This window comes from Falco naumanni, chromosome 9 (genome assembly GCF_017639655.2).
Source record: "Falco naumanni isolate bFalNau1 chromosome 9, bFalNau1.pat, whole genome shotgun sequence".
Taxonomy (NCBI): Eukaryota; Metazoa; Chordata; class Aves; order Falconiformes; family Falconidae; genus Falco; species Falco naumanni.
In genome coordinates, this window is record NC_054062.1 from 31,506,436 (window position 1) to 31,524,933 (window position 18,498).

General features: G+C 38.8%; 1 protein-coding gene across 2 annotated transcripts in view; it reads left to right on the forward strand.

The window, feature by feature from the left end:
• Window positions 1-18,498, forward strand: part of PRKG1 (protein kinase cGMP-dependent 1) — a 504,212-nt gene that overhangs the window by 430,609 nt on the left and 55,105 nt on the right. For both annotated transcript variants that reach the window (XM_040607240.1, XM_040607238.1), the window contains exon 9: window positions 3,345-3,419. In XM_040607240.1, the coding sequence (XP_040463174.1) occupies window positions 3,345-3,419 (75 nt within the window). The remainder of the gene's footprint in view (window positions 1-3,344; window positions 3,420-18,498) is intronic.

The window sequence follows — 18,498 nt, forward strand, 5'->3', positions numbered from 1 at the left end:
GAGGACCTGAAGGATAGGAGCCACTAAAACTAAAAGCACAGCTGCTGCTAACAGAGGTTGGTAGCGCTACAAAACTACACAGTATTTGCATCTATTGAGTGCTAAATGCTGTTTTTACTGCTTGTTGTCTACTTTGGTTACACATATCAAGATAATACAGGGTTTTTTTAAGGAAACATTTTAAATATTTCAGGTATTTTCAGATTTTTCACTTTGAATTTTACATTTGTGTCTGTATTTGAAAACCTGATATTGTTTTTTAATGGGGATAGCTATGAGGTTCAAGAAAGGTTACTGTATCAACCCTTTTGGCAATGGAAATTGGAGAGAAAAAGAAGTATTATTCTAGCATGACTGGACCTATACAAACTGAGCTGAACTCTTTCATTGGAGATTTTAGGTTTTGCTGTTTTAGTGTTTTTCCCAGTTGGGGTGAAGTTTATCCATGGAGAAAATTGGTTATGAGGAGAGAATAGAAAAAATGAAGCGAGAAGGCTATGCGGTGAAAAAAAACTAAGCAATTTTCTGATGAAATTCTTGGGGAAGTTGTGACCAAGATGATACTTCAACAGCATTGAGATAGGCAATAAAAAAGTGACTCGAGTGAGCTTCAATGTCTTGCTGAGTCCTAAGTCTTGCTTAAGACATTTTTAAAAAAACTTAAGGATATTTGACAAACTGGTGTTACTCCTTTCAGTGACTTTTTCTTATTTGCCCATATAATGTTCCATTAGACAAAGACATATTTGCATTGCCAAAAAATAATTGGATGCTTAACCCTGCCACATTTTCCTAACCACATGAAAGCAAACCAAGGCTAGTTATTTTAAGTTGTATTTTAAGCCTTAGGTCATGTCTCACAGCATTCCAGGAGCATTACAGTATTACTGTGTCTCACTTAAATCCATAAATACCTGTTTGTGCTGCAAGTGAGCATTAACATACACATCTTGCTTTGTTTTCATTGTCATCTTTGAAAGGTTTGGCTTCATCCTATGGAACATCTTCAGCACAAGAAAGATAAACTTTGATGTGTTGAATAAGCTGAATTTTTCATATTTTCCTGCTAAGGAATTTTGGGTTGGAAGGATATGCTAATAATCAACACATCTTAATATTGAAAATTGCAGCCTGCCTTGTAAAAATCCCTTAACACAATTTCCATGCAAGAGCAAGGCGGTCTTTGCCTTCTCTTCCTCATGAATGAGTTCTCATTGTTTTCCCTGTGCTGGGTAAATGATTTCATAGGCTGTATCATTTAAAATATTATGAATTAGAGTAAGTAGAAAACTTGAGGAATTTATGTGGGCAGAGGATATTTTCAGAGCAGGCGATAAATGTGTAATCATGTAAAAGGCCACACTGGAAAGGACAGCTCTAGATCCAGACCAGTATAAATACCTCTCCTGACTGTGACCTCTTACTTCATATTTATTACAAGATTGGATAAAATATTGCTTTTTCCAGCTGCTGTTCATAAAGCATAATAATTAAGCTTTCTTTAATTCTTCTGGTAGTCGTGTCCCCACTTGCCATATGCACATGAGGTGCCTTGCTTAGGGTCAGGCACCTCCTGATGCAGCAGGACACTTAAGTACCCGCTTAATACCACATGGCATGTTTAAGCTGCTTGGGCAAAGTGCAGTCCATACAGTTCAATTGCACTCGGGGCCAAAGGCGGCACAAAGTCACCTTGGTTTACCCTGCGTCGCAGGATATTGCATTTCCCACAGTTGCCCTTCGCTGAACCCAGATACATCAGGCTGGTGAATTCTGCTTGTTGCTGTATTTTTACAAACAGCTGGGGTTTGGGGGGTTTCGGTCAGTAGGTTTTTCAGCTGTGGCTGTTTAGCCTATATATTGTCATGTGACCTGAAACCAAGTGATTTAGGGGGGAAAATGCAAACGATCTGCAAGCTGTTACCTTTATTAACCTGCCCTGTATTTTCCTCACCTGCTGAGCAGCATTAGTTCTCTTACATCCTAGAAGTCTTTGCTGAGAGAGGGCCATACTGAATATTTTGTTCTTACTCCTAAATTTGTAAACATTGTCCTAAATGGTAATTTTTTTCAATTTTTTTAACTTTTCAAATTATTTTTTTTCAACTTCTTAATAGCCATTTCTGTTCTTCAGCTCTATGTTTAGTGCCTCAGGAGTGTCATGAACATATAGAAGCTGGAGGAACTACAGTGCTTTTGTTTTTGAAGCTGTGACCTTAAGGTAGAGATTAGTCAAGAGACTGCAGTTTGCAGCAGTTCATCCTTTCAGATTAGTCTAGCTCTATTCTTATTTTCGTGGTACATTCTTTCTTAGAGAAAAGAAAACCTGTGTGTGACAGACAGACTGGGAATAATAGAAATGTATTAGGGAACTATGGTTTTCACCTGGCATATTTTCAGTTATATTATTTATTTCAATTATTAAAATTACTAAAAATATTCAATTTCTTTTTTATATTTAGTCTCTGACATTATAATGTCACTACCAAAGACATAACAGTTGCAGGTTTTAATTTTTTTCTCTGGAGTGTTGCTTGTTAGTTGATTAAATGGTTGTTGGGTCCATTTGTTTGAGTCAGTCATGATATAAAAAGCTTTTCTAATTCTTTTTCCGATGTGTCTGTGCCCTTTCTATCTCCCCTGGGACAGAGGATGGTGTTAGGGGACTGCTCGAGCTACTCACAGCTTGTACAGAAGACAGCTCAGCGCTGAGGGTATCTGGCATTCCTAATATTTCACCCCATCTTACTCAATTTAACCCAATTAAAGCCAGATTTTCTCTTAAATGTCATTAAACAATCTGGCCTACAACAATGTGCTTGCCTTCCTGCCCTCACTTTCTTTTCCCCCTCTTTTTTTCTTTTTCTTTTTATTTCTGTTTGCTGTGGTTTTGGCTGCTGTCTGTAAAGATGAGAAAGCTAAGATACAGAAATAAAGATTACCCTTCTCTTTGAAAGCAGAGGGGTTTCTGGTTAGAGGACAGGGATATATGGTGGTGACACCTCACCATCATGGGACTTGTTAGCCATGTTGACAGATTTACTCTGAAACTTACACTGGGGGGAGGAAAAACTTCAGCGGTAATTTCAGTGGGTTCAGTCCCTAAAAGAGCTGGATAATTAAGTTTGGACCTTCTTGGCATTGGTTTTTTTATTTCCATGCTTTCTCCAGCATGTCTGAGGCCATGTTTCCCAGCAGATGCCCAGGCCCTGGCCCTGGTTTGGTCAGTCAAGGCCACCCCCAGCATCGAGGTGTGGCCTCTGGTTGCTGCTGAAGAGCCATCTTGGCCTGCTTGGCTACCACATGGAGGCTCTTCCTCTAAAAATGCCCTTTTGTTTTTACAGCTCCTTCAAACATCTGATCGGCGGCCTAGATGATGTTTCCAATAAAGCCTATGAAGATGCAGAAGCAAAGGCAAAGTAAGTGTCTGCTTGTTGTGTTCAGTGTGAAGTAACCTCATTTTTATTGATTGTACATCACTGTAATTAAAAAAAACCAACCAACAAAACAAAACTGCTTTTTCTAACACAACAGTATAAAACAGCTTACAAAGTAGTCACTTAGGTGCTTATTCTGAATTTTCCTCTGAGTGAGCTGCCTTCTGTCTCCCTGGCTCTCTCCATGAATATGGGGAGGACCAGAAGGAGATGGGTCTTGTCAGGCCAGTGCCCAGAGCTGGGTGATCACAAGGTCTGTCTTAATCACAATATTTGGATCCTCAGAAGTGTCGGATCTTCAAAAAATTCTCTTGAAATAGTTTAAGGTGAGAAATCACAGATCCTGGAAAGCTCTAGTAGTGAAGGAAATTGTTGCTGAATAAAATTTGTTTCTTTAGAGAACCCTGATCTTTCTCACACATTTTCACGAAGTCAAAATGCGTTCCGAGACAAAGAATGGGAAATTGCATTTGTCATTTTTGAATGAATACTAGAGCTACCTTGATATGAAGCAATATATTCAACTGAAGTCCTGCTATAAATATTCATTCCTTTAAGAAGTGAGCTGTAGTATACTGCAGTTTAAAATATTTAAAAAAAACCCAATTCATTTGTTCTTGATCTACAATTTGGTTTTCATAGGAAAGCTTTGTTATGTCTGTACTTTGATTCTATACCAACAATAAAGCTTTTGAAGAGGAACATGCTCTGTTTGGAGGGATACTGAATATAAACCACTATGATTCAAAGGCAAACATTCTTCAGAGGAAAACTGAAGTTGCTCTGTACAGAATTACTTTACTTTTTCTCATACAAAATTATTTTATTTTTCCTCTTATAAAATAATTTTACTTTTTTCTGTCTTTTTTTATTACCCCATTAAAGAAGCAGAAGGTGTTTTCTCAAAGTCAAATGCCCGTTAATCAGTGGTCTGCAGCCATCTAAATTTAAGATTGCTCTTAAGTTATACATAGTAACTTCTCATTAAACCAGAGGGGTTTGAAATAGTGTATAGCAAAGGTATTTGGCACTTCTGTGGAGAAAAATTGAGAAGCCCTAATTAGTTGATTAAAAATAACTTTTTGTTTGTTTGTTTCAGAAATTAAATATGCAACCCAAGAAGCTTAGTTTCTTGAGCAAGACTTGCTAATATTGCAAGATAAATTAAGATAGTATTTTCTTTTTTATCATCTTTGAGTTATATTTGAAAGACATTTTTAATTATATTTAATTTATTTTAAGGTACTAGAAGGCACCCCAGGGTTGCATTTTAGTTTAGAATAATATTTCCCTGCCCCAAATCAAACACACGGGTGTTCTTCTTCAAATGCTTAAGTTCTCTAAAATTCTTTTTGACTTAATTAAATAGGCAGGAAGCTATCAGCTTCTTTTACTACCCCAGAAAACAGCTATTTTGGGCACAGAATGCAAAGTCAAATGGTCACAATACTATAGAAGCAGATAACTAGCTATTAGATATTATAAATATATATAAGCTATTAGTACCAGCTGGAAACATGGTATTTTAATGCTAGTAGCAGCTTATGTAAAGCATTTTACAAAATGTTGGAAATTCACTTAAGTAGCTTCAGAGACATGGTCCCAAGTGTCCGAGGCATGTGCTATTATTATTTTATTTATATATATATATATAGTATTACTATTTGGATTGTATTGATTTCCATCTAAACAAAAGGGAGGAAAACATTGGTAATGAAACTGATGATTTTTGGTTTCAGTAATAACATGATGTTACTATCACAGAAACTTCTAGAAAGTTACACCACAACCCATCAGCATCAAGCAGAATTTCCAAATAGGACTTGCCACCCCCCATATCACATTCTGTCTTTTCGCATCTACAGTTTTAAGCTCTATTATTAATAGAGGATCACGTAGTAATTTATTATCACAGTAAGTGTTTCTGTATGCAGATTGTATCAGGGTATTTTCAGGATAGGTTTGTGTGTTTTAAGGAAGGGCTTTCAGGGTCCCTTGTGCACTTTATAACATGTCTTGAGGGGGACTGCAGGCTTGGACCTATTTTGAATAAAATCTTCATTTTGGCAACCAAAGTGCTGATATTAACATTATTGAGCTTTTATCTTCTTTATTCCTCTTCTTTTCTTCTAATGCCAAGTATTTCATCCCAATGGAAGGGCAAAGCAAAGGATTCCTGGTGGTGGAGGAATTGTTCCCTGAAAGGAGCAATTGATTAATTTTGATAGCAACTTTTTTATCTTAAAGGTCGGAGGTCTGTGCTTGAGTCCTGTCTTTCAAGACTCTAAGTGACAGTGACATGATAGCCCTTCACATATTGACATCTTGACTTTGAAAAAGCAGAAGGGGTCAGTGCTGTCTGCTTAGGGAAACATTAAAAAAAAAAAAAAAAAAGGAATGCTTTTTCAAAAGATACAGCGTTTATTAGTCAAATACCATATTCACATTTTCTCAGCTCCTTGAAAGCAAGCACATGCCTGCAAAAAGGTGAGTAGAAGAGTAAAAACCTCCAAAGTTACTTGAAGAGTAAAGTGAGATACATTGTAAGCTGTTTCAGAAAGTTTAGTTGCTCGAGAGTTATTGTTTCTATATCCGCAAGATAAAACTCCTCTGGGAGAAAAGTCTGCTTGGCACAAATTTTAACCTGGCTTACTTTTCAAGCAGCTATTAATTAGCTCCAGCTAATTGTCTTTCAAGGGCTTATCTTTTCCAAGGGGAAGTTTGTGAAAAGCAAGAATGTGGCGCATAAAGCGCATTCAGGTTTGCTGAGGCTTTACACAAACCACATTAAAAAAAAAAAAAAAATCCCCTCTTTTTGCATCCTTGTAGCTAGTATCTCATTTTCAGTGCTTGTATGGCAGGTGGCAAAAGGCCTTTGGATGGATAGAAATTTTCTGTATACCTGTGTCTCACTGTGAATCAAGTGGATCAGGATGACCCACACAAAGGTCAGATGTTCAGTGGGTGTAATGACACAGAGTAAATACAAAGGATATTGTGAGACATCATTACAGAGTGTCAGAGCCTGCTTTTGAGTGGTGTGGTGGCCATGTTCAAGGCCAAAAAGTGAACAGTTTAATATTTTCTTATCAGTTCCTGTCAGTTGAGCAATATGAACTAAACCCATACATATAGAAATGTCTACAAATCTGGCAGCAGATGTATTTTCATATAAATCTACCAGATCAAGCTGTTTATTACATTCCTGCTAATTTGTAGGCTCTGATCAGCAAATGCACAAGTTTAGACTACATCCAATGCAGGGTCCATGTTCCTAAAGCAGGACTTGGATCACAGGCAGGAGTTCATCGCAGAAATGCCTACCAGATTGGTGACACTAGTGTGATTTTTTTTATCTCCATGCTAGAGCGTGACCCTGGGGTCATGGAGCTGGTAGTCCCAGTGCAGGACATGACTGAGAGTATGGTAGGCAGAAGTTACAAGGTCAGAAGATCTTTCCATGTATTCAGTAGTTCTCTGGGTCTGAAAGGGCTGAACTTTTTGTTGAGTTTATTTCTTGGTGACATGGTGACAAGCTAAGCCTTGAGATATGGTTAGGGTTCTCCTAGTACCTGGGGAAATGTTCTAACAATAAAACTGTTGTAGACATCTGAGCTACAACTTCCTACCCTTGGGCTTGATTTGAAGAGTAAACCGTGTTCAGCTCTTGAAGGCAAAGAAAATATATACAACCATTCAAAAATAGTTCAGCTGAGCAGAAGGGCTTCCTGCACCACTTAAAGGAGGTGTCACTGGGGGACCATGGCTTTAGGTGTCTGCATGCTGACCATGGTAGTTGTAGGTGTCTGTCTGTTCCACATGGGAAGCTTTGGATTGTGTCCTGAATGCCTGGCTCTTGGCCTGCATGAGCAGCCAGAGTGCCCGACACAAGGCTGTGTCAATGCTCCAGTGGGAAGGTGCCCAGGAGTCCCTGCCAAGCACACCAAGGGCTTTGGGCTTCTCTCAAGAATGACATCTCTGTCTAGGAAAGCAAGTGTGCACCTGGGCTGCTGAAGGCAGTGGAATTCAGCCAAGTTGTTCATGTGCCCAAGCCGAGTCATCTTTGATGCTGCTTTGTGAGTTTCCTTAAAGTCAGATGACTATAAAAATTGTGTCTTTCATCTAAATGGAAGAAGCCTTTTTTATCCTCATGATTGCAGAGATCATCTTTATAACATGAGCTTACTCCAGCATCAGAACGGATTTAATTCTTTACAACTAATATCTTACTACCCGACACTTTTCCCTGGTTTTTGCAGGCTTAGGACTGGCAGTTCTCCTTAATGTCCATTCTTTGTATTCAGTCTCTTAAATCAGAAATCATCGATGTATCATCTTGATGTGCTCAGATGAGTCATAAGCTCATCACCTAATGCATATTATAGTTACATCCTTACCAGAGAAGAGGTGAAGAAGGAAAGAGGCAAACATTTAATTAACTTCACATTCTGAGAAAATGGGAGTTTCAGAAGAACAGCAGTCATGTCCCAGTGTTAGACCCAGGCACGCTGGTATTTAGGGCATGAAGGAGATACCTAAATAACCAGGAGACCCATCTAAGTGTAGATCACTTCCAGATGGAACCACTACTGCATCTCTCTCAAATCCAAGAGGAAACGGGTGGGTTCTGCTGCAGTTGTTGGTGCCAAGTAAGGTGAGCGTTCAGTGAACATCATTAGTTCCAGGCACACAAATCCCTTGTGCTGGTATCTTCCTCATCCAGAAACTCCTGAAGTTAATTGCTGCACACTACTTTAACGACTAACAAGGTCATCAGATGAGGTCCCCTCTAGCTTGGTCACACCTTTCCATGATATGACTGTAGCAAGATAGACCTTCTCCTGTGGCACAGACATAGGGATAAAAAAAAGGTTGCCTTCACCACCAAGCTGGGAAAGCTGGCAGCTGCCTGGGCTTTACCCAGCCAAGCAGAGCCTATCTGGTTGAATGACCATGGTCCCTGTGCTCCTTTACTCCTGTCATATCCAGAGTTATCTGCTGATGTTGATCTCCTGTGGCAGTGGAGCTTGAAATTAATACCCTGTTGAAGTCCAGACACTGGTGCCTTCATGCTGTTGCTCCAGGCTCTCTGCAGATGTAGGCTATTTTGATTGCACTTTTTGCTTGCTTGCTTGCTTTTTTTTTTTTTTTTTTTTTAATTCCAGTTGCATTGCAGCCCTTGGGGAATACGTTTTGGTACTCACAGTCAAAATTGTCTCCTTTTCATAGGACTTGAGGGGGCAGGGACCTTTGTGTACAATGCCTTTCCCTTTCACAGAAGCTCTTGCCCCAGATGCCCTTTGTCTTTACCTGAGCTGTGTTTTAATAAAGAGCTCCATCCAAACCTTTTCTTTTACTGGCCAGAGTTGTCCCATTTTTCACATTACAACTTCTCTCTCACTACATTTATTGATAACAAAGCATCCTAGCAGCTCATTGACTTAGTTTTGGTGCAGAGGGTGGTTATTAATATTTTTCAATTTTATATGTATTCTTTGCAGGTAGTTTTCCCCTTCCACCCTGGCTTTAAAGGTAAAACGTACTTTTTTTCTAACAGGAAAGCTACAGATACAGCTTTATAGTTCAAGTAGGCAAGGCGATATGGTGCCCCAATTTTTTCCTTACATTTGCTGCTTGCAAAGTGGTACTATGTACTGCAATACATTTAGCACTAGCTTTTTTGAAGATGCCAGGTTAGGAAAAGTTTTGAACTACCAGCTATAAGCAAGTGCCTGTGTGCTGGGCTGGACAGAAGCCTGCTCCTGAATCGCCTGGTGGCTGGTAGCTGGTGTGCAGGTGCCATCTGCTGTTAAAGGCTTCCACCATGCTGTGTCCAAGTATCTTTTGCAAGATTAAATCCCTGTATCCCCCAGTCCATCTAGTTTCTCCTTTGCCAGCATGTTTACAAGAGAAAGTATTTTCAAGTGTAGTGTGTGGCTCCTCAGTGGTGTTTCTTGGAGGGTCACTGCTGGCTCTACATGTGTCTCCTTCCTACACAGCCTTTTCTTTTGCTTCATGAGCTTGTCTTTGAGTTATTTTAGTAGTTGAAATTGTCTCTGGGAGTTGTAAGCTTATTGCACATGGATAGATCTAAGTATTAGTAAGTAGCACAGATCGAGAGGAATAGATGTGTACAGAAAAAGTGTTGGTGACAAGGGCCTGCTGTACAGACTACTTGCATTTCATTGAGGTTTTCCTTTGGGCTACTTCAGATCTGGTTCCCTAGACTCAATGTTAAACAGTGCTTGGGGTAAATCGGCTTCTGAGCTATGTCTTCCAGTCTAGCGTCACCTGAGAGAGTGAGCCCTTGCTCACTTGTCCCACTCAGATGTGAAAGGGACCTGTCAGGGGACTTGCTTCAGAAACACACTCCTTGTCTGGGCTAAGAGATATTTTAATGTGCCTTGCATATAAAGACTGTTCTTCATGGATAATCTGATCTCAGTCTTTATCTGAAGGTAGTTGGCAGTGACCTGGTTGCACATGGTGGTGTGCCTGTAGTGTAGATATCTGTTCCTTCATAATCTATAGGTACACAAGTTCTGGTCAACCTCCCCATAACATTATGACTGGTGTTGGCCCTTCAGCTCCAAAAAATGGGACATGGTACACAGAAGAATCCAGCTTATCTTCATGGAAACTCTTGTTTTGGTAAGATGGGAAAGCTTTGCACGCAGATGCTGTGTCTGCAAGCACACTGGTATTTGGTGGTTTTGACATCTAGCCAGCCCATGGATTTTGTGTGGATAATAAACAACCCCATGTATTAGGAAAGGATGCTTTTCATTTCTTTATCTTGTTTTCATTTACAAATACAGATAAGATAAGCCAAGAAAGATTTTAACCCCTTGCCAAAAGGGAAATTTTCAGTGTTAAAAGTTGCAAAATGGGAGCTGCCAATTAAAGAGAATGATTTAATTAAGGTCTGACTTTCTGTTGGGCCACAGCTTTTGAAAACTTTGGCTGAAATAATTCACTGATGCATGGAGTATGATTTGATTAGGAATTTTTCTGCAAGAAAAAGTATTTTCTGTTTTACAGCATTAGGAAGGTCTGGGCAGCCTGAAAGTTGAAATAATTGGCTCCCATCTCCTTCTGTGTCAGTTTTCTGAATTAGGGACCATATGGGAACTAGCTTTTGCCTTGGTTATCTGCGGTGCCAGGCTTGGGGGAAGACTTCTTGGGATGTGCAAAAAGGTGGGGAAAAGCTCATTAATGCTATAAAAAGCAGAGACTACAATCATTTATTTTAAGCAGTGTAAATAATTAAAATAATTCCTCTACTTGGTGAGTGCTGTGGAGAAATCCTAACAGGTCATTGATACCTGTTAAGTATGTGTGAATTTAAATTTTTCCTGTTTAGAAAAACTGAGACTTCAGATGGCATTATTTGGCCTCTGGTATGCAAGAGCATTTTTTCTGTCTGCTGGAGAATTTTGCTTATAACAGAGTTTAGCCTTAAATACTTTGTGATTTCATCCTGAGGCCACTGGTGGTTTGTATCCAAGTCTGGCTATTGGATTTTCCCAACTGCTGTAATAAATAGGTGTTTATTTAGAAAATAAGATCTCAGAAATAATTTTAAAAGGCAAGGACCCATCAAGATAACATACGAGGTAATATCCCTAAATGAAGGTAGTGGAGACTGCTAAATTGTGACTTTCTTTTTTGAAGGTGAATACCTGCTTGCAGACTTGTGTTACTCATGCAGAGATCTGTGGAGGTAGACTTTATGGCGGCTTTCCTCTTGAGAAAATGCACTCTGTAATGCACTGTGTCGCTCACAAGGGATATATTAAATCAGCTTTTAAAACCAGGTCGGGTTTTTTTAGGTAATAATCCATATGCTTTCTTCTTGCTAACTTGACCTTTCGATATGATAATTGACTGTGTCAGACGTCAGGTGGAGGCACTAGTGAAAAAAAATCAGTGCCTTTAAAGCAGGCTGCTATTCTAATATTTTACTGCATTTTTTTATAGCATTAGGACCTGTACTGATAAAGTAAAAATGCAGCAGAAAGCTTTCTGATGATAATGAGTCTCATTCCAGAGGAAACAGAAAAATGTTGCAGCAATGCATCCATGTGCTTGGCATTTCCAGTTGTGTGTGGTAGCACTCGATGGAAATGGAGGTCTGTGCTAGAAATATTAACCATTCCTTTGGCATTTATCTAAATACTTTTTTCAGAAGCCACTGAGAATACTTCACTAATCCCAGTACAGTCACTTAGAGCTTCATGTAGCACAGTCTTGGTAGCTTTAAACAGAAACCCTGGCAAACCTTGGCATCCATGAGGGATGGAGAGGCAAAGGTGGCATTAAAACATATTTGCATAGTTTCTGGGTCTGTACATTTGTCATCCAGAACATTTTTGATCTGTTCTGAAGATTTATCTTAAATCGTATTATGCCACTTGAAGGTGGCCTATTTCTGTCCCACTTTCATCTTCTGACTTAAATAACAGAGGCACTTGAACGGAGTCAAATATATTATAAATAAAACCCAGTGATCCTTCTAGCTCCCTAGCTACTGATTTTTGGAACTGCTGGAAATAGTTGTAGGATCATTTGTGAATTTTCCAGTGCTGGAGTTGCCTGCTAGACCGGTTATCCTTGGTGGTACCTCACCAACTCCTACGAGATCCACCAGGAGTTGGGTCAGACCTCATTTCTATGTCCAGGCATTGGAAAGGAAAGAAGTAAACTTAGAGCCAGTGAGAGCTGAAGCACAGGTGTTTGGATGGTGTTGGCATCCGGGGAAGATTTGGGATGAAGAGATTTGGGCTCCAGGAGGGAGGCATCAGGGGAGGAGGCAGGGGAGCGCTGTCTCCCCACTGCCGAATTGTCTTAGCAAGTGTTGCCAGTTAAAGAAGTTTCTTCCTGTTCACCCAAGAAACTTCCTAGGCCGCAGTGTGATGGGAATAGCTCCAAAGTTTTGAAATGTTGGTGTATGCAGTTGTTTAAACAGCAGGGAAAGGGGGGAGAGTGGAAAATGGAGGTCCATATTTCAAAGATGAGTGGATATTGTTTCCCTTGTGAAAGTTAGTAAGTGTGGCACCCCAAAACAGCATAGCAAATTTATTTGACCCCTGAGCAGTATTTGTGTCAAATCCAAAGATCAAATTTGTTTACTGAACTGTGAAATGGAAGAAATGTGATCCCCTTCTAAGTGAAGAACTTAATGCAGCCTTAACTCTGAAATTACTGCAGACACCTCCATCCCACCAGCAGCTGATAAACTGAAACAAACCTTTCTTCTTCTTTCTCTTCTTCCCTTTAAGGAATACTTCAGTTTTCCTGAAAGCTGAAAATCATTTCCATATATAGCTTACAGTCTAAATGTAGTCCACATTAAACTCAGGACTTCTACCCAAATCTCATCCTTACCTAGTGAGCATGATCAATATTGGACCACTGCAATATTGGCAGTGTTGTGCCAACTATATTGCCAACAGTCAACTGGAAGACTCTGTTATTTTGATTTCTCTTAATTTTGCCAAATGTTCGGCACAAAATGAAAGGCAGTCCAAGAGGCACTGTAGAAGAACAACCAAGATGGGTCTGTTTCTGCCTTCACTGCTGCCAGCAGCCGGCTGCAGGACCCGTACAATACAACACTACCCTCTTTGGGTGCAACAGGAAGGTGACAACCTGCCACTACAATAACTTACTCTGTAGCACCAAGTAAAGGAGATTTATATTTAAAAAACCTGATGCTTCCAATATAATTGATGGCTCCTGAGAAACTGCTGCCATGTTATGTTAGTATTATTTTTTCCATTTGCTTGTTCGCAGCACTTCAGGCATCCCAAACCCCACAGCGCACTTATTTATCCTGACTATGCTGTGCTCCACTTACATTGATTTACCCTCAGCTGCATTTGCTGTATTTTCTCAGTGGCTGACTGAATACTCTGTTAAATGATTTGAGAAGTGCTGAGCTCTAAATCTTTAAATCATCTGGAAAAAAAAAAAGGAAAAACGGTTCCCATTATTTAAATGAACCACAGTTTTTACATAGGTATAGCAAGATGAAACATAAAAAATAGAGATAATATGAAATTTTGAATATGTGAGAAGGCTTGGTGTCTGTAAACCTTTAAAGAGAAGATCAAAGTCAGATCTTCCCCATTATATTGGATGTTAATGTAAAACTACCTGGAGATTTATAATAGGGCTATTGTAATTAAATCTCTGATGTAAGTTAAAAGAACCTCATTCAGAGCTGTATTTAAAATTAATTTTAGTAATGGGAATGAAGTGTTTCTAGCTTTGCCTGCTCAGCGTACTATCACATGCAAACTCTTTTGCACTCTGTCTTCAATATTTCTTAGGTTTTCTTACTTCATTTTCAGGTGTGATTGTTGGGTTGCTCTACAGAGGATGTCAAATAATATGATTTGTTGATAGCAAAGCAAGAGATTAGTCTGATACAGTGGGGCTCAAAAAGCATTTGTGGAATTGCAGTTGCCATTTGCTTGGCTGTTGATCTAGTGTGAGTAAGTGCTGTACCTCCACTCAAACCCATCAGAGATACAGGTGAATGTTGAGATCCTTGTACCGATCTTCGTCTCAGATAAAATCACAGGCTCTACCAGACCGGAGCTTTTCCTTGTCCTTTATGCTTTAATAAGGTACTTTCTAATAAAGGTGTATTTCTCGCACACTGTGATTTTAATGGATAGCTATTCCTTATTTCATTTGGAGGCTGCTTCTGTGCAAAAGTGATATCATTCATCTTGAATGGCAAAATGTAATCCTTATTGCTTGAAATTCTTTTAGCAGCCAGTAATGAGAAATGGGCTGGCAGCTGGCCAGTAAGTGGCTCTGACTCTTTTTAACATGCAGGGAAATTGCCAGGGAGTCTCTGCAGGTGCTGGTTTTGCAAAATAAAAAGCTAAGTACTTGGCTGCTTTGAAACGTAAACCAACTCCTTATATTCCTCCTATCTTGATTTCTGATTTTATACACTTAGGGAAATGAATGCTGTAAGTTTAGCTTTGGAAGATGTTTTATGATCCCATTATCAACCCCACTGCTTCCAAATAAGCTATTTTAATAACTATGCGATAGTTGAATTGTTATATTTTGCATCTGGGTCAGATTCAGACGTGAAAATGTTTGTTAAGAGTTGAGCATGTGTTTAGTGAAGGCATGACCTGGTTGTGAAAAATAGCTATCAATGAGAAAGTACAGCTCTAAAGTTCACTTCTCAAGAGAGCAAGACCTGTGTGGGATTACTGCTGCTTCAAATGCACCCTTGCTAAGTATCAAAGCTGACATTAATAAATAAAAAAAAAAACAACAAAGTAATTACTTGTATACTTTATGGTTGCAGTCTTTGCAAAGGGTAAAGTCCTGCAAGACTAAGTGCTGGGAAAGCTTTCCCCCGGTTGTGGACCATGCTCAGCACCTCACAAAGTCCTGAATCATCTAAAATTAAATATAGTCAAATGCTATTGTTTCAATCAACTAAAACAAAACTCTAGTAATCTAAACTTCCTTTAACTGAACTTGTTAAATGCAGAAGCAAGTTAAGATTATTTTCTCTTGTTTCTGTATGTGGTCAACCTTTGTGGGTTTTTTGTAAGCAGGCAAATTTTTTATCATTTATCCAGGACAGCTACCATCTATTGCTCCTGAAAATGGAAAAAATACTCAGACTTCTCAGAGAGAAATAGAAGGTATAAAGGCTGGAAACAAGCAGTTCTGTACATTTCCTTTCCTAATGTGATGCATAAGGGTTGCGTGAGGGCTTTAAGAGGGCATATACAGAAGCAGGAGTCTCTCCAGTGAAGGATCCTTTTATAGCAAGTCTCTTTGAATGGCTTCAAGCATTTTGCAATATTGTTTTAAACACGGGTGGGGGAAAGAAATTCAAATGTTTGTTTGACCTACAGCATCTCCTATGCCATTTAATGGAAGAGCCAAACATAAAACAGCTGAGCTTTAGGTGTGCCAGGGGCCATATCGCTCAAAAAGTCAACAGGAACTACTGATAATGAATTCCCCTTTCGAGTCAGTGAATTGGATAACACAGTTTGTCTTGGGGGAGGAATCATACCCACCTGAGCATTCTTAAAGTTTTCCTAATTTTCCACAAGTTTTAGTGAATGGAAGTGCTTGGAAGATGAAACTTTCAAGTAGAGGGCATCACTCCTACTGCTGGGACTCAGAAGAGTCTTATCTGTGTCATGCCTTTGGAGGTGGCACGACGAGGCTGCTCAGAGATAAACACTGATGGGATATATGTATATGGGTGCTTGAAAATGTCTTTAGAAAGATTACTACATTCACATATATTCAATCATATTTTATTATGGACTTTTAAAAACTATTCAGAGCTTGAATAATTTGTAGTCACATTAGTATCTCCCATATTCAGTGATCTTGTTATGATGTGAAGAATCCTATTATCGTGTTGGAAGTTCACTGGGGCAATCAAATTGGTAATTTTTCTGAAGTCTTCCATCTTTAATAGACCCCTTTTTGCTAGACTTTTAAAGCTAGTTCTGTTTAAAGAATAATCCAGGAATACGTTCAAAATACATCAACTTCTTCAAAAGCATGAAGAAGGCATCTGGACTGATCTTTACTCAGAAAACCATTTTTACAATGGAAGTAGTTTTTCAGAGAACTTCAATTGATATGCCAATATTAATTTAAAATTACGGAGTCCAGCTCACAAGGTCCTAAACCCCTGTGAAATTAGTGTTTGTTGCCCTATTCCCACAATGCAAAGCTCCAGTGTCAATAGATGAGAATTGCTAGTGATTTGGGGCGGTTGAGGGATTCACAATGAGACCTGCAGATGAGGAGAAGGTTATTTTGCTTGCTTTGAAAATGAATAATCTAGAAAATGACTCAATTCCAGAAAGCGATATCAACCTATTAATAGTCAGCACTCACTGACTCCAGTCTTTAAAATTTATATGCCCTCTATTTATTTGATAAGGTGTAGCGTTATCTGGCTTTTCCATTAGAAAGGAACCCATACCCAGCACCTCTTTGTCATATTTATACATCTAATAAAACATAACACTGCCAGCTTAGACCTGTTCATTTGTATTTTACACTTTCATTCTTTACTCTCAGTTTCTATGGGAACCTGGGCTGTTACAGCAATAGAGAATAAAGAGATAAAAACAGGTCTTCAAAAACATAACTGTTTCTCTGCTGAATCGCCCACGTGATATACCAGGGACAAACACACTTACAGCCAAATAAACTGGGAAGGGAAAAATCAAGGCAAGTTAAAGGCGAGAAAGTTGATGGCCACTGAATTTCGTCCTTCCAGAAACAACTTGATCGGGTGCTTTTATGCTTTTTGCTTTGAGTATCCATGTATGATGCTTAAAACTTCAGCAGTTTACGTTTTCTGAAAAGGAGATAAGTTGCATTTCTTGCCTTTATGGCTGTTTCAGTGCAAAGTGCTCCACTGCAAATAAAAATAACAAACCCTCTCCTTTTGGTATAATGAATTATAGCTCATGAATTGGAAATGTGATGTTCATGTACAATTTCCATACGTTTTGCAGAGAAACATACTCTAGTTCATATATTACAGTATATCATCTAGTAGCTGCTGCTTCAGTATCTGTTGGTGAACCAAGGTAGATGAGCTGAAATAATTGGAAAAACCTCCTTAAGGACATTTCTTGTAATGCCATGGTGAGTCTATGAATTGCTTACGAGAGGTTTGCATTTCAGTCCAACTTTGAAGAATATGAATGTAATGCTTTGTCTAAGGCTATACTAAAAATGTAAAGATAGATTTTACATCTTTCAACAGGTCTGAGTTTAAAAACCAGTTGATTTGGCAAACTTTGTAAGGATATATATATAAAAAAAAGGGTTTTTGAAACAGTGGGCTTTGGTAGGGCTATTAACAGTAAGACTTATAAGCAGTTCCTGAAACATGTCATTAATTTGTTTTAACGTTCATATGCATCAACGTGGATTTTCACAGCTGTGTTCCTCATTATCTAGAAATGCCTATCAGCAGCGAGATAGTCCTCACAGAATCAGCTGAAACAAGGGCATCTGTTGTGATGCTAAGTAATAATATCTTTAGGCTGTTTTTTAGTCCCAAATGCTTGTTTTTGGACTATAGGCTTTCTCCAGAACCTGCATTTCTCTGCAGGTTGATGTGGCAATTACCTTGAGATAGCCCTGCTCTTGACAGATGTTTTTTCTTCTTCCTTCTGCCTTCCTTGAAGTTGGTTTGAGTAGGTATTGCTGAGTTAGGTTTATTGAGTTGTAGTGTGAGATGAACATGTGTGGCTTCCCCTACTCCCACTGTTTGAGTCTGGAAAGGATCAGGGTAGTTAAAAACCTTTAACTTCCCAGTAGTGTCAATTAGCATCATGAATAACTCTTGACAAGTCGCTTTTCTCTGTCATTCAGCTTCCTGATCTGCAAAACAGCATGTAAGATTGACTAATCCAAGGTACTACATCAGAAATTCATACTGTTATCTCTGTTGTCCCACATTACAACTTCAAGATATGACTCCATATCTGTGCTTCCTGGTCACTTTGTTCTTGCAGTAAAGCGACTTTAAAATTATCTTTTAAAATAATGTTGAAAAGGGGAATGGTAAGCACTTGACCTCTTAACAGAGCATCTAGAAATCATTTTTTAACCATCCCAGGAAGTCAGTTTTGTTGGTCTTTTGTTGCTGCTTTTCAGGCATCTCTTTGTACTTGGTGTTATCCCCATATATAGTGAGAGAGATACACACATAGATAATACATGTATATATATGTAAGCTGTTAGTCATGAAATTGCCTTTCAAATCTTTATCAAAGATGGTAGTACCTGGACCAAACTCTTGTTCAAACTGATTTTTCTTTATTTTTTAATTTTTTTTCTTTATTTTTTTTCCCAATGAAATATACTTAATTCTCCTCTTCTTCTGAGCAAATCTGTGTCATTTAATGCTGTTAATTTCCCAGATCATACAGTCATTACTTTGTCCTCAGTATTGAGGTGCTCTGCAGCCTTCTCAAACATTTGTGCTTTGAAGTATCTTTTAATTATTCCAAAAGAAGAGAATAAA